Consider the following 15,714-nt stretch of genomic DNA (forward strand, 5'->3'; position numbering starts at 1 on the left):
GGGGCCGGACGAACGGTGCATCGCGATGTTCCTTGTCTTCTCATTGTTTTAACCCGTGAAACCTCCAGTTCCCCAGCGCAAGAAGGCCGGGGAGGTGGCCAAACCGAGTGGAAACCTGAAATGTCTTTTTTGTTCCTTACAGTACAGTCAGTTTAAATTTCATGCAATCTTTAAGCTGTGAACTAATATGTATTATACAATTCTCGGTTTGACTTTTCAAAGGTGCTTCAACTTATAAATATCCTGCTGGGACCCGAGCCAGGAAAGCCGCACAGTCCGCAGGCTCCAGCCTAGCTTTGGGGGCCTCGGCTGGCGCAGCGGGCCCTCCGCCTGCTCCGCCCCCGCGCTCTTCCGGCTACGGGTCGGGTCCCCGGGCCAAAGCCCGCGCTCACCCGGAGGGACGGCGGGGCGCGGAGCCGAGGCCGTCACGTCTCGAACGTCGAGAGGCGGGGCATAGCGCTATGACGTCACGAACCCCGCCCCCGGCCTCCAGATATCCCCCGCGCCGCCCGCCATTTTGTCTCCAGTGTCTCGTTTGCTCTCGGAAGCGTGGAGGGAAGTGTCTTCCTTCGTAGGCGGGAGGACGGGACCAGCATCTATTGTCTGGGTTTAACTCCGTAGTTCGGTCAGAGGCCTCCCAGAGCTTTCCCGGGGCAGTCGGCAGAAGCCTCTGCGACCGTCCCGCCCCTCCCCTCTGTCCCCGGGACCGGGAGGGACCCAGCCCGCGTCACGCCCCTCGGCGCTCGCCTTAACTCTCTGTCGTTGCGTCCGCATCGCGCCCCCGGAATCAGACGGTATCCCATAGATGGCCAGCTTTCCCCCGAGGGTCAACGAGAAAGAGATCGGTGAGGAATGGGACGGTGGGTGAGGGGTGCTGGCGAGCGCGCGGGGGCGACCGAGAGGCAGGGACTCCCCGCAGGAGGGTGAGTCTGAGGAAGAACAGTGAGTCGGGCTCGAGCCCTGGAGCGAAGAGGAAGGAAGCTACCCTGCGGGTGGGTGTCGCCGAGGGTAAATGGGATCAGAATTGAAGCGGCGCCTACTGTGCGCTTGGCAGGGAGGGAGGCGGCGCGCAGAGGAGGCAGACAGGACCGGAGAGCCGAGTGGCGAGAGCTGCAGGGATCGTGTGGCCGGGGCGGACATGTCCCCCCCACCCTAGTTTTTTTCGCCGGCGGTCTGAGCAGGGCCGTTCTCCTGGATTTCTCTTGGTTAAGGGCCTGGGGCGTCGAGTGGGCAGGGGAGGGCTGGGCAAAAGATCCGGCTCTTAAAAAGTTTCCGATGAAGAGAAGTATACTTGTCTGTTCCGAGCTATTATTAAAGGGTGGGTCTTCGTGTATACGAACGACTATAAAGAGGAATGCAGCTATCAGCCTGGAAAAAATGTTTTTAAAAATGGTATGGTGTTCAGAAGGGCAGCAAGCTCAGGGGAGGAGACTCAGTTATCTTTCATATAGGGAGGAGCAGGGTGATTGGGTGGAGTGACCGGAGAAAAGCTGACTTAGAGAAGAGCGAACTCTTGAAAAGGCTGTCTGGAAACTGGCTTAGTGGCCAAGCTGAAGACAGGCCGGTAGATGTTGAAGGTCCCCGACCTACCCCAATGACTCACTTGAAAGCACCTTACATTATCTAAATCCTCTCTTAAGGTAAAATACCTTAAAGTGGAATCACTTTAAGGGGAATTGAGGTTTGACTGTTTAGTAGACATTGAACTTATCGTATTATATACGTTATTTAAATATCTGCAGTTTGCGGAATTCCCTGGCGGTCCAGTGGCTAGGACAGGGCGCTTTCACTGCGAGCCCTGGGTTGGATTCCCTGGTCGGAAACTAAAGATCCCACAAGATCCCGCAGGGCAGCCAATATATATATGTAATAATCATAATACATTTATCTACAGATATGCAGTTTTTACTTTAAAAAATGAAATAGATTTAGCATCTCCCCACCACTGTGTGTTAAATGAAAATTGGAGGTAGCTACTAAGCAGAGAGCATTTGCATTTCCTTGTTGTTCAACTAAATTGGTGAACATTTTTGAATATTTGGAGGAGGTTTTCTAGAGAAAGGAAGAAGCTAAAGTAGCCAAAAGGCCCTCTATCCTGTGTGTGGGTGAAGTTTTATATCTAGAGGCAGCTATCTTAGAATTCCGGTCTTTTGTTCTCTTAGGGATAAGGGTGACTGGCAGGTTAGGAGGGACTTTACCCCTGGTTTTAATAACTATTTTAAACATACAGAGAAGACAAAATTCATGTCCAGTTGTTAAAACTGTGGAATATAGAAGTCAAAAGTTCTTATTCTCAGTCCAGTGGGGTTTGTTTCTTTCCTACTTACAGTGACACTGAGGATGAGTGATTTGCCTTTCTTATATCTGTATTTTACTTCATCTTGAATCATTTTGAAAACTTTCCAATCCTCTCTTCTATGGATTGGACAGTGCTTCTTAGCATACCAGCATGAGGTGGAACCACCCACTAAGTAGCTTTTTAAATTATTTTTTGCGTGTTTAAGTCTCAGTGTTACTTCCTGGTTATAGTGTAAAGTTACTAACTAGATGCCAAATATCTAAAAGAACTTTTGCCTTTTGTAAACTTTCTAAGTCTGGGTTTTTGTTTCTTTGTTTCTTTTTAAAACAAGTACTGAAAGAGGAGGCAAGATTCCATGATTGATGAAAGAAGTCTATATGACAGGCAGTTACTGCCTAGAGCTACAGCGCTCTTTCACAAGGCTGTGCCACAGATCCTCCCTTTATGGTTATGAAATTGCAGGGAAGAATGTGGAGGAGCTGAATCTGGTTTGCTTGGTTGAGCAGTGACTCAGATGATGTGTATAGTGTTGTATCTTATGGCCAGCTTCCCTGGCAGGCAGCCTTTCCCTTATACAAAGCTGTTACATCATACTGTCTTAGGATACTAACATTCAGCAGTTGCAGGTCATATATAAAAGTTCAAGAGATTTTTTTCTTCGTTATAAAGTTTGTGCTAGTGTATAATGTACCAGTAAGTATTTAAATTATTTGGTTAAATGCAGTGATCGTTTTATATATCTTGTTAATAAGCAAAGAAGCACAGTAATTATTAGCTAAATTCTTGTAATGGTATAGTGTATTTATTTGGCAGTATTTGTTGAGGGTGGCCCTATAAGTACATTCATCTAGTTTAATCAGAGGCTTTCTCTTTTTAAGAAAATACTCGCATGTTTTTCAGTTGAATTTTAGAACTTGTGTCCCTTATTTGTGAACTTCAATTTTTTTTTTCCTCCTAAAATTTGTGGATTCTAAAAGATAGATGTGGTTAAAGAGAAGCGCGCCCCCCCCCCCACCTCCACTTTAGAAAAAAAATGGGCAGAGGTTGCAGATCACGGGGCCAGGCACAAAAATGATGATAAGAGTGTGGGCTTGAAGGCATGGAGGGGGGCATGAAACAGCAAGCCTTCTCTGAAATCGTTTGTGTGTGTGTTGTCTGACTGCTGCACAACTTTTGGGATCTTAGTCCCTGACCAGGGATTGAACCCTGGCCCATGGCAGTGAAAGCCCAGAATCTTAACCACTAAGCTACCAGGGAATGCTGTCATTTGTATGCTTTAAAAAATTCTGCAGGCATCAAGAGTGTCACTGGTTTGTGAATTGTATATTAAAGTCATGTTCCTGCCAGTGAAATTGTTGCTGTTTTGATATAAGTGGGGCAAGGGCATTGGGGGGGGGGTGGGGCAGAAATCTGCTTTTGATTAAATCACACCTGCAATAATGTGTTAGTTGAAAAGGTTCCACTGTTTTAAGGGCCATTATTAAGTGGAATTTATCCAGAACAGTATGAAAGTGAAGGTAGAGAATGGACTTGAAACAATGCAATCTAAGGGATGACTGAAAACTCACCAGATTTTATCAATGGTGAAAAGATTTAGTTCCTGATGTCATGACTGTCTTCAATATATGAATGTCATGTGAGCGCAGGATCTCTTATTCTCTTTGATCAGACACAAGACTGAGTGGGTGGAGTGGCAAGAAGGAAGATTTTGAGTCATTAAAAGGAAATATTCTGATAATCTCAGCTATGCCAGAATAGGTGCATATTTATGAGTATCAGAGGAAAACAGATTTCAGTTTTGTCTTACTTTTTAAACCACATCTCATTTGTTTAATGTGGCAAAGAATTGGGCAAGGAAATAGTTAAGTCACTTAAGAATGGGAATTTATACATGTGCTTTCATATTTGCTCAATAAATATTTGCTGAGCCCCTGTCGCATGCCAGATGCTACGCTCTCTGTTGGCAAAGCATACATTGAGACTATGAGTACATTTGGGGGGTTTGTGTAAGTGTATCTGCTTTTGCAGTAAGAGTATCAGTGGCTCTCATTTGAATTGCAATACGTAGACTACGTTGTTGGAAAGTTTAAGCCCAAAACATAAAAAATAGATTACAGAGTTGACCACAAAGCGAACTACAAAATAGATAACAGGAAACTAAACTGAAGGTAACTTACAACTGAAAAGGGAGAGTAGCAGAATTTGAAATCAAGACGAGCCCAAGACAGCAGTGGCGACAGGCTTAAGAAGATCCTGTCCCAGAATCGAGGAAATAGCACCCACATTTGCATGTGCGCAAAAATAAAAATACATGAAATTGTTCCACTTTTTTGTCCTTAAAAACCGAAAGAATTACTTCCATTTGGGGATCAGTTTGGTGGCCCATTAGGAAGATACTGAAGACCACTATTTGAGAATCACAAATATAATGCATTTTATTTTTTGCTTGTTTGGCTCTGCCACTTGTCATGTGAGCTCTTAGTTCCCCAGCCAGGGGAACCTGCCCCCTGCAGTGGAAGTGCAGAGTCCTAGCCACCATATCACCAGTGAAATCCCTATAATGCATTTTAAAGTACGCGTTGGAGGATTTTTTGATTTTTGTGACCTGAAAAAGATAAGAATATTCTTGTCTGACTAGACCATTCATTTGATAGTGCTTCCATTGAGTAGTGATATAATACTATACTTTATAGTGGATTATGGGTTTTGAAAGCTGCTGTTTGCAGAAGATACTTTTCCTGTAGAGCAACTTTGGTTTCTTGAATTTTAAATGTTAGTAATTTGAAGAAAACAAGCAAGGCAGGGGCTTCCCTGGTGGTCCAGTGGCTAAAACTGTGCTCCCAATGCAGGGGGCCCCGGTTCAATCTGGGAACTAGATTCCACGTGTCTCAACAAATATGGGAGATCTCACATGCTACAACTAAGATCTGGCACAGCCAAAAAAAAAAAAAGCATAAAGCTGTGTGAAAGTCAGGACTTCAGTAATTGCTAGCCCTGAGAGATGATTACTTATTTTTATTTGACCAGGTTTTTTTTTTTTCCTTAATTGAAACTTTCTTTAAAAGTTCTTGATTTGGAAAATTTTAGGAAAATCACTTCGCCAGAACTTATAAAGATGTTTATGATCATCAAGGGGTCTTCATGCAGCCTCTCTCTCTTCAAAGGGTAGAATGCAGAACTTGGTGCCTAAAAGAGGGGGGAAAGTCAGTGGAGTTGAGTGAATGCCAAAGTAATACGGATACAGTCTCAAATTCATTGTTGTTATACACAATGTCTTGTATCTTTTCTTTTAGTGAGATCACGTACTATAGGTGAACTTTTAGCTCCAGCAGCTCCTTTTGACAAGAAATGTGGTCGTGAAAATTGGACTGTTGCTTTTGCCCCAGATGGTTCGTACTTTGCCTGGTCACAAGGACATCGCACAGTGAAGCTTGTTGCGTGGTCCCAGTGCCTTAAGAACTTGTAAGACTCTTCTTTTTTGTATTTTGTATCTATCTGTAGGATTTACTTTTTTCTGTGTGGACTAATACAGTTATTTCGTTGTTTTATGTTATTTCTTTTGAAGACTGTTTTACATATGTTTTGATCATAAGCTGAATGTATTTGTTAGAAAATCTGTGGAAAGAATTGTCTAGCCTTAATTATATATTACAGAATATTTTCTCAGATAGTTTGGTGTTTTTCTTTTCCATATAGTAAAAGGCAGATTAATTGTGCCTTGATAGTGTAGTTTCTAAAACGTGTGTGAGCCACCAGGGAAGGCCCTGGCGGCTCAGGTGGTAAAGAATCTGCCTGCAGTCCAGGAGACCTGAGTTCAATCCCTGGGTTGGAAAGATCCCCTGGAGAAGGGCATGGCAACCCACCCCAGTACTCTTGCCTGGAGAATTCCATGGACAGAGGAGCCTGGCGGGCTACAGTCCGTGGGGTCGCAGAGTCAGACATGACGGGGCAGCTAGCGCACGCACGTAGTGTCATTTCTAAACTGTGTGCCTGAATTTAAAGTCTTTCCCTTCTTGCGTCTAGTTCACCTTTATGGTTTTATTCATTAATGTCTTTATTGCTGCTCATTATTATGGCATTTAGACAGTTTTCTGGTGTCAGCTTCACAATATGTTCTCAGAGTTTTCTGTTTTCTGCTTGTTTATGCTTTTGGGTTAATGAAAAGAGCCCTAATTAATATAGGATTCTATATCAATAAGGATATATTGAAACACATTTGAAATGACAAAATTACAAATTGCTTTTTATTGTTGAACTTTTTCTTAGACACTGAGGATTTTGGTCTGAATTTATTTGGTCATGCCCACATAGCTAATAGCAGATTTTCCCTTTCCCATCTATAAGGATTCTATTGTTACTCAGTATTAACTATAATAATATGGAAGTTATTTTAGCAAACACTTATTAGTATCCACAGGAGTCCAGAATAAATAATAACTAGATGACAATCTGGCTTTTTTTTTTTTTTACCAGTCTCTTGCATGGCACCAAGAATATCACCAATTCAAGTGGTTTAAGATTATCAAGACAAAACAGTGATGGTGGTCAGAAAAATAAGCCTCGTGAGCATATTATAGACTGTGGCGATATAGTCTGGAGTCTTGCTTTTGGATCATCAGTTCCAGAGAAACAGAGTCGCTGTGTAAATATAGAATGGCATCGGTTCAGATTTGGACAAGATCAGCTACTCCTTGCCACAGGGTTAAACAGTGGACGTATCAAAATATGGGATGTATATACAGGTATGAAGTCATAGTCTTGAAAGCAAACTTGATTATTTTATGATGTGAGCATAGCTTGTAGACACTAGAAGAATACAATTTGAGGATTTTAACTTACGGAGAAGCAAGAATTGATCCTCTGAATCTGTCTTTATACATATATCTTTATTGGCCTAAATAGCGCCTGCAGCTTATAGGGTTTTTTTTTTTTGCATTAATTGATTAATTAATTAATTTTTTTTAGTTTTACTTTACAATACTGTATTGGTTTTGCCATACATTGACGTGAATCCACCACGGGTTGTACATGCTATCCCAAACATGAACCCACCTCCCAGCTTATAGTTTTAATTTAGGAAAATAGAGTTCATATTTCTTGATCACTCTTCAGAGAATATTATAGTAGGAAGGGCATGCCTAAGGAACATTTAGTTAATTATCACTTGTAAACTAGTAATGTGCTTTATGACTCAAATTGCAAGATGTTTGCTTATATACGTTTTCAATATATAATAGCTTAGAGGCATTCAAGGTAAATCTGGTTTTCAGCAATCATTATCTAGCCTCTGGAAGGCTTTAGTGACATTTTATCTTAAGTTTAACCAGGTAGGTTAAGAAGATAAATTCTTTGGGCAGTTAAAAGTAAATATGTCCTGGGAATTCACTGGCAGTCCAGTAGTTAGGGCTTGGCGGGTGCTTCCCTGCAAGGGGCATGGGTTTGATCCCTGGTCTGGGAACTAAGATCTCAATAAACACGAGACATGCCTGCAGTGCCCCCCCCCCCCCCCCCCCCCCCCGCCCCGCCAAAAAAAGTAAATGTGCTCTTCACTACCTAAAATGTATAGCTTCAGACTGTTAGTCTGTACTCCAAAATTTAAGAGATTTTTTAAAATGAGCTTTAAAACAGTATGTACATTAGAATACAGCAAGCGATATTAACATTGAGTGGGGATAATGAATCAGTAAATTTGATTGAATTCTGGCGAAAAGTTTAAAAGGTAAGCACATCACTTTGCATAGAAAAACAAAACTCATATAGTAGATGAATAAATACTTTTTTTCATTGAGATTATGTTTGAAAGTTTAGGCTGTTACTATACAAGGGTGTTTTTTTAAAAAAAATTATTTGGCTGCATGGCGTCTTAGTTGTGGCCTGCCACGTCTTGTTCCCTGATCGGGGATCAGACCCAGGCCCTCTGCATTTGGAGTGTGGAATCTTAGCCACTGGGCCACCAGGGAAGTCCCACAAAGATTTTAAATGATGGTCCAAGAGTTTGTTCACATTTCAGAAATTCCCTTTTAATTTTTCTAATAAATTTAGGCTTTGGTATCTTTGAGATAATTCATTTTAAGACATTGTAAATAGTGAATCTAAAGATAATATTGAAAGCACACTAATAAATAAGTCATTTTACAAAGGAGGTCCTCATCTATTTCTCTCCTTTCTTTTTTTAATGATGAGAAACCTGATTTTTAAAAATAAGAAAGCTGGTAAAAATTATTAACATTGCCTCTTTCTGACCTTCCATTGCATTTAGGAAAACTCCTCCTTAACTTGGTAGATCATACTGAAGTGGTCAGAGATTTAACTTTTGCTCCAGATGGGAGCTTGATCCTGGTGTCAGCTTCAAGAGACAAAACTCTGAGAGTGTGGGACCTGAAAGATGATGGTATGTCTGTCTTTCTAGGCTGTGGAAAAGAATTAGTTTCTGGGTATTATTACTGAGATGTATTACAAACACTTGAGGTTAACAGTGACATGATCATAGTTTCCTTTTCTCTGCCTAGTCCTTTGGCCCCTTTTCCCGTGCAGATCAAACAAAACTGTAAATATGACCTGGAATAGGAGCCAGCAGTTACTCTAAGTAAACAATCTGATATTACTCGGAAACTAACTACACAGATCTGTATCAACTGTTTGAGGACAAAATCTATATCAGTTTTAAGGTTTTATTCAAACTGGTCTTGTGGTGGTTCATTTCCTTTATATTGGGGAAGGTTATCAACTTCCTATTTGCTTAGTGAAAATTTAAGATCTTGATGTAATGAAAGATACTCCTTAGTAATTAATAAAATGTAAGTTCAAACATGATTTATACACCAGAATTTATAATATGTAAATACTAAACATAACTTGGATAGGTTAAGTAAGAAATTATAAAATAAGAGATTTACCCTCCAATATAGTAAAAGGGATGTCAGTGTCAAGTTTTAGCTTTTTTGGAAACATTGGTAATTGTGGTGCCTTTACAAAGTTTTGGGGAATCTGCCTTGTTTGAGAGGACCTGAGATGAGCATTTCTTACCCCTTCTTAACCTCCAGTGAAAGAATTTTAACTAGAACCTTACATTAAGATCCATTGGTGCTCCTCCAGCCTCAAGCTGGAAGTTGACAGGCTTGTTTAGACAAGTGTAGCTTAAATTGAGTGGAGTAGGAAACAAGTTCCTCAGATTTGGAGACTTGTTTCGGCTTATGGGTAGTAACCGTTACCTGAGAGAACAATACACTACTACCAAACCATGTGGCACCTCTTCTATCTACATTTATCGATTCTCTAATTGCTTAGCTGTTAAGGGATCCCAAAAGGTAAAAAAATAAAAAACTAAGAGAGTCAGCTGACCTTTTCTTAAAGGGCCAGATGGTGACTAACTAGGCTTGTAGACCATACTAAAGTTTGTGATTCTGCCATTTTTGAAATGCTAGTCATTTGAATTAGATTCCAGGGTTAACACAGATATTTTCTTTTTGTTCAGGAAACATGATGAAAGTATTGCGGGGCCATCAGAACTGGGTGTATAGCTGTGCATTCTCTCCTGACTCTTCTATGCTGTGTTCAGTGGGAGCCAGTAAAGCAGTATGTGTCAAAGTTCCTGTATATTTATTGTGAATTGGATTGTAATAATGTATGCAAAATCATTTTAAATCTGGTAACCTATTAAGTCTGTGCTCGGTGTCTTAAATATCTTAAATGTGTTATTTCATGATGGGGGAGAATTTGCATGAGGGAAATTAAATATAGTTATTGATTATATTGTAAAGTGAGAAATTGGGTTGCTTTAGTTAGAGATGATATATGTAAAATATGGGGTATGGCAATTTTATTTTTTATAAGATCTAGGAAAGTATATATGTTGTAGAAGAGATCTAGTCCAAATGTTAAAACATTCCCTTGCTAATTATTTTCTTCTCTGTTGTTCTATTTTTTTTTTTTTTGGTCCAGTTTGCTGTTTAAAAAGTTTTGAGTCCCAGCTGGTCCTGGACATTTAACTGAAAAAAGTAACTTAAAAATCTAATAAGAATAAAAATAACAGTCATGTATGTCCCAGAGTGAATTTCATCTAAATTTTATATGGTCTGTCTTACATAGCATACCTGTCGACAGATTAAGTATAAAGTGACTCTTAAGAGAGTTATCCTTATTGATGGACCCCCCTTTAGTCAGTTATCTACTAGCTGTGTTAGTAAAAAGAGATCTTATTAGATTCAGGTATTTATGAAAATCCGTTAACGTCCAAATAAATGTGATGATCACAATATACTTTGAATTAATGGGGGTGGGAGTCTGGTTAAAATGGATTTTATTTAGCCAAGAAGTGTGTTAAAATGATAGTTGCAAATGTTGACAGTTTAGGGAAAAAATACTCAGTTCATTAAAAATCATAAGAAGAGCAAAGCTAGATGTTGACATTGCTATTTTAGGCTGTGTGTTTTCCATATGCTTCTTGCTTTCCCTGTCACAGGTGGTGGCAGCAATATTGGTGTGATTGAGGTTATGCTGGCACCACTCGCACACAGGCGCACAATGGTGTTAGCTGGGCAGAAAGAGTGGCATCTCTGGCTACCGGGCTGGGGGCGACCTTTACCATAGGATGAAGTAACCTTGCATTCGGCTGCAAGGTGTACTGTACGTACACAGGTGCTGGTCGATGTCCACTTTCTGCTTTTCTTTCTTTCTTTTTTTCTTTTTAAAAATAATTAAAAATAATTCCCCCCGCAGTGAAACCAACTGACTCCTCCGATGTAATTGATCTTCCAGTCTGGTGGAATTGGGAGTCTTAACATGTGAAACCAATTTAGTGTAATGTAATTGGCTTTCAAATGGTTTCTCTGTGCTATTTTTTGGAATTCATTGTGATACTAGAGATACCTTAAGTCTTTGATCCAACTGAAAGTTTGTATGTATTTTCTTTGGAAGTAATATATTGTGTCTGTGCAGAAAAAAAGTAGCAAAAAGGATTGCTTTACTCCAAGAGGAGGAGAGTTTATCTTATTAGGATTGTTACAAACCTCTAAGCTGATGTTTAATATAACAGACTGAAGTAAACATTAGAATCCTGTTCAGAGCTATTCTGCACAGTCTAACTACACTGATCTTTAGAATCTAAAACTATGTGTGAACTAGTGCTAAAGTAACTTAAATGTTTTACACTTAAAATGACTAATGATTGTGGTCGGTTTGGGAAAAATAAGATTGGCAAATCTTGATTCACAGAAATGTTAATTGTATTATTTTTGTAAATTAGCATTTTCATTTTGTAATGTGGTTTAACATCCTTGTTGTTTGCCAAAGAAATTTCATTTGGCTGTGAAAAATTCTCTTTGCTTGCAGTATCTGTTTCTCTTCCTAGGCTCACGTTGGTGACCCAAGCCTATTGTAAACAAGTGATTATCTCAAAGGGAGATGCCAATGGAGTAACAATTTGTTAACCTTATATTTTCTGTCTGTATATTTTTAAAAAATTTGGTAGTTTCTGGAAATAAAAAAAGGGGGTTTGTAGTACTTAACCCTATTTATTTTTGTATATTTTAGTTAATTAGTTTTTGGAATAAACGGATTTCAGTATAATTTTGTGGTTAAGTTGCATTGCCTTTTTTGTGTTTAGGCTTATTTTTAAATTAACATTTAACAGAAACATTTGAAATAGAATTTGCATGTCTATCTTAATTAACTTAAAAACTGATTTTAATCTGACTATGACACTGAGCATATTTTAATTATTCATAATTTATAATGTTTAATTTAATATAATTTTAATTAAATTTAGCTGTTTTAGTTTAAGATGTGCGATTTTGTCCTCTGCATGTCTGAGTGAAGCTATAACATGTGCCTTTTCTTGCAGGTTTTCCTTTGGAATATGGATAAATACACCATGATACGAAAACTAGAAGGGCATCACCATGATGTTGTAGCTTGTGACTTTTCTCCTGATGGAGCATTGCTGGCTACGGCATCTTACGATACTCGAGTGTATATCTGGGATCCACACACTGGAGCCATTCTGATGGAATTTGGGTGGGGACAGCTTGTATTATTTCAGTCTGTAATTCTTCTCTACTGTCAGTGTAGTGTAAGAAGTCCCAGAGTTGATCAGAATCTTTAACATGTGACATCTAAACTTACAGTCTATAGTAATTTGAAATGTGGGTGTCATTTATGCCCTTTAATAATGCATTTAAATTCTACCAATAAACTTGACTGTCTTGATACAGATCTTGTTACTTAACAGGACATGACTCTGTAGAAGTGGTAGTTATATTTAGAGTTTTGTGTTGGGGAACCGTAAACTTAGTCTTAAGAGTCTTAAACCACTCTAAAAGGGAGATTAGTAATTAGGTTTAATTACTTTGTTTAAAGGTAGATCAACTCTTCTCAATTGTGTTCATGAGGGCCACTCTAAACTATTCAAAGACTGATGTACAAAGTAGTTTTGTTTCTTGAGGTGACTCTCACTTGCCCTAAAAACGTCTTTTACTTCAGGCACCTGTTTCCCCCACCCACTCCAATATTTGCTGGAGGAGCAAATGACCGATGGGTACGATCTGTATCGTTCAGTCATGATGGATTGCACGTTGCAAGCCTTGCTGATGATAAGTAAGTGTGTGAATTACAGCTTGACATTTTTATTACTGTCTTTTAAAGATTTCCTTTCATTCTTCTACTTAATAAAAAACATTCTTAAGGATGAAAAACTTTCCACAGTTTGAGTTTTAATGACTTTTTATCTAGACAACACTTTGGGAGATGTTGGTGTGTCTTAAAGAATATTGGCCTGAGTAGTATTTGTGTAAACTGAAGATAATGAGTGCCTTTTCCTTTGTTCTTTATTAACTAGTTCAGGTAGACTAGGTACATTTTTAATTAGCTTTTTAGCTCAGCTGACAGGTTTCTATTTTTAAGTAATATCTTATAAAGGTTGAAACAAGGACATTGTCAAAATGAAATAAATGGTAAAAACAGTCATTAGTACCTAGTGAAATTGGGGCTGTAAGGATGAAATGTCACGTGTCTGAAATGTGCTGCTTTTGGTAAGAATCAGAAACTAGATGCAGCCATTCCATTTTCCCATACTTTTATCAATGTGCCTGGATATGGCACTAAGCAGTTTGGGAACATCGATTTAGAAAGTGACTCATTACGATCTTTCTAGAATGTTAAGAAACATGGGGAGAGTTATTTGCCAATAATCATTGTTTTCCTTTTTGTTTGGGGTAGGTTCTGATTTAGCACAGAGTGATTTCTTTCTGAATTTTAAAAGTTGCTTTTACCTTAAATTTCCAACTAGATAATTATTGGACAATTTATTTCCTTTCTAGAATGGTGAGGTTCTGGAGAATTGATGAGGATTATCCTGTGCAGGTTGCACCTTTGAGCAATGGTCTTTGCTGTGCCTTTTCTACTGATGGCAGTGTTTTAGCTGCTGGGTAAGTGATTTTTCTCTTAAGAGGCAATTTAAGTTGGCTTTAGTCAAAGCAGCCTGTGTGTTACTCAGTAAATTCCATAAGGGCTCTTTATAATACTATTGCAGGTCTCCTTAATCAGGTTTTAATGTGCAATTTGTGGCTCCAGCTCGAAGCCTTGGTGGTAATTGTTTGAAGTGTAGGATGATGAAATACGTGGATTTGTGTGACTGAGCCTGTGATTTTTGTTTGTTTCTGTTCAGGACACATGATGGAAGTGTGTATTTTTGGGCAACTCCAAGGCAAGTCCCTAGCCTTCAACATTTATGTCGCATGTCAATCCGGAGAGTGATGCCCACCCAAGAAGTCCAGGAGCTGCCGGTTCCTTCCAAAGTTTTAGAGTTTCTCTCCTACCGTCTTTAGAGGACGCTGCCTTCCCTAGTATTAGGGACTGAACACACTTTACACAAACCTCAAGCTTTACTGACTTCAAGGTTTAGGAGATTTATTTAATTTGATAGATTCTTGTATTGCATTTTGATCAGTTGAGCTTTTAAAATATTATTTATAGACCTTAGAACTATTTCTGAACATATCAAATGTAAATTTTTTCTAAAATTTAACTGTGAAAGCATACGTACATGTATATATTTGTATATAAGCTGCTATGTGTTGAATGGACCCTTTTGCTTTTCTCATTCTTAGTTTCAGCATGTATATATTGCTTCAGTAGAGCCGCAATATATATCTTTGCTGTAAGGTGGAAGTAACTTTTTATTCTGTAACACTGAGTTAGCTGGTAAATACTAACTTAAGAAAGCTGAATTGCACCATACAAAACGTATATTTGGTTGAGGGGTGGTCAGACAACTGACTTGCAAGTAAAACACAACTTCTGTTTAGGGAAGAATTTTGTTTTTGTTAGGAGTGGCATCTGAGAGGTAGAGTTTGAATGTGACATTATTAAATTAAAAATAGGATATAACCAGGAAAAAGGCATGTCTTTTTTTTTTCCCCTAACTGTCGCGGGGGGCCTTAATTTTGGAAAGCAGCTTGCTACTTTTACCCCTGTGGTATAAATAAAGTACTATCAATTTTAGTCAATTTGAAAAATCCATCTACTGTATTATTGCTAAATATTTTGTTTGTACTAAGGGATAGTTAAGACTGTGGTGGGGATTTGTTTTGTTTTTTTTTTAATACACATATCCTGTGTTTCTGCAGAGGATAATACTGGTGACTTGCCAAAGAGAAGCAATACAGTATATCTGCTTTTGCCTTCTGTTATTTATCTTACCTGCAGATACTAAGAATGTATGCATTATGTAAAATATATATTTTTGTTGAGTTTTCTAATTAAAGACTTAAAAAACTATCGCAGATGTTTCTTAAACATGTTGGAAGCACCAACCACAAGCAAATTTAACAAGAGTAATGAAGAAATGCACAACTATAGGGCACTGAGTTCAGTCGCTCAGTTGTGTCCACCTCTTTGCGACCCCATGGACTGCAGCACGCCAGGCTTCCTTGTCCATCACCGACTCCCGGAGCCTACTCCAAACCCATGTCCATTGAGGCGGTGATGCCATCCAGCCATCTCATCCTCTGTCATCCCCTTGTCCTCCTGCCTTCAATCTTTCCCAGCATCAGGGTCTTTTCCAGTGAGTCAGCTCTTTGCATCAGGTGGCCAAAGTAATGGAGTTTCAGCTTCAGCCTCAGTCCTTCCAATGAACACTCAGGACTGATCTCTTTTAGGATGGACTGGCTGGATCTCCTTGCAGTCCAAGGGATTCAAGAGTCTTCTCCAACACCGCAGTTTGAAAACATCAGTTCTTCCGCTCTCAGCTTTCTTTATAGTCCAACTCTCACATCCATACATGACTACTGGAAAAACCATAGCTTTGACTAGATGGACCTTTGTTGGTAAAGTAATGTCTCTTGGTTTTTAATATGCTGTCTAGGTTGGTCATAGCTTTTCTTCCAAGGAGCAAGCGTCTTTTAATTTCATGGCTGCAG

At 39.3% G+C, this 15,714-nt stretch overlaps 1 protein-coding gene across 1 annotated transcript; it reads left to right on the top strand.

Moving 5' to 3' along the window:
• The first annotated feature begins 525 nt into the window (after nucleotides 1-525).
• Nucleotides 526-15,073, top strand: WSB1 (WD repeat and SOCS box containing 1). The gene is made up of 9 exons (XM_027975258.2): nucleotides 526-845; nucleotides 5,593-5,761; nucleotides 6,773-7,041; nucleotides 8,559-8,690; nucleotides 9,774-9,874; nucleotides 12,141-12,313; nucleotides 12,779-12,892; nucleotides 13,615-13,722; nucleotides 13,962-15,073. Exons 1-9 carry the CDS (start codon nucleotides 806-808, stop codon nucleotides 14,119-14,121), a joined length of 1,266 nt encoding a protein of 421 aa, XP_027831059.1. The 5' UTR covers nucleotides 526-805; the 3' UTR covers nucleotides 14,122-15,073.
• Nucleotides 15,074-15,714: the final 641 nt, after the last annotated feature.

Source organism: Ovis aries, chromosome 11 (genome assembly GCF_016772045.2).
Source record: "Ovis aries strain OAR_USU_Benz2616 breed Rambouillet chromosome 11, ARS-UI_Ramb_v3.0, whole genome shotgun sequence".
NCBI lineage: Eukaryota > Metazoa > Chordata > Mammalia > Artiodactyla > Bovidae > Ovis > Ovis aries.

What these genes read in the sequence shown, in the direction of transcription:
- WSB1 (XM_027975258.2), top strand. Translation starts at nt 806, where the DNA reads ATGGCCAGCTTTCCCCCGAGGGTCAACGAGAAAGAGATCG. An exon ending in AATATGGGATGTATATACAG is followed by an intron (nt 7,042 to 8,558) that starts GTATGAAGTCAT and finishes CATTGCATTTAG; the next exon opens with GAAAACTCCTCCTTAACTTG. An exon ending in GCCATTCTGATGGAATTTGG is followed by an intron (nt 12,314 to 12,778) that starts GTGGGGACAGCT and finishes CTTTTACTTCAG; the next exon opens with GCACCTGTTTCCCCCACCCA.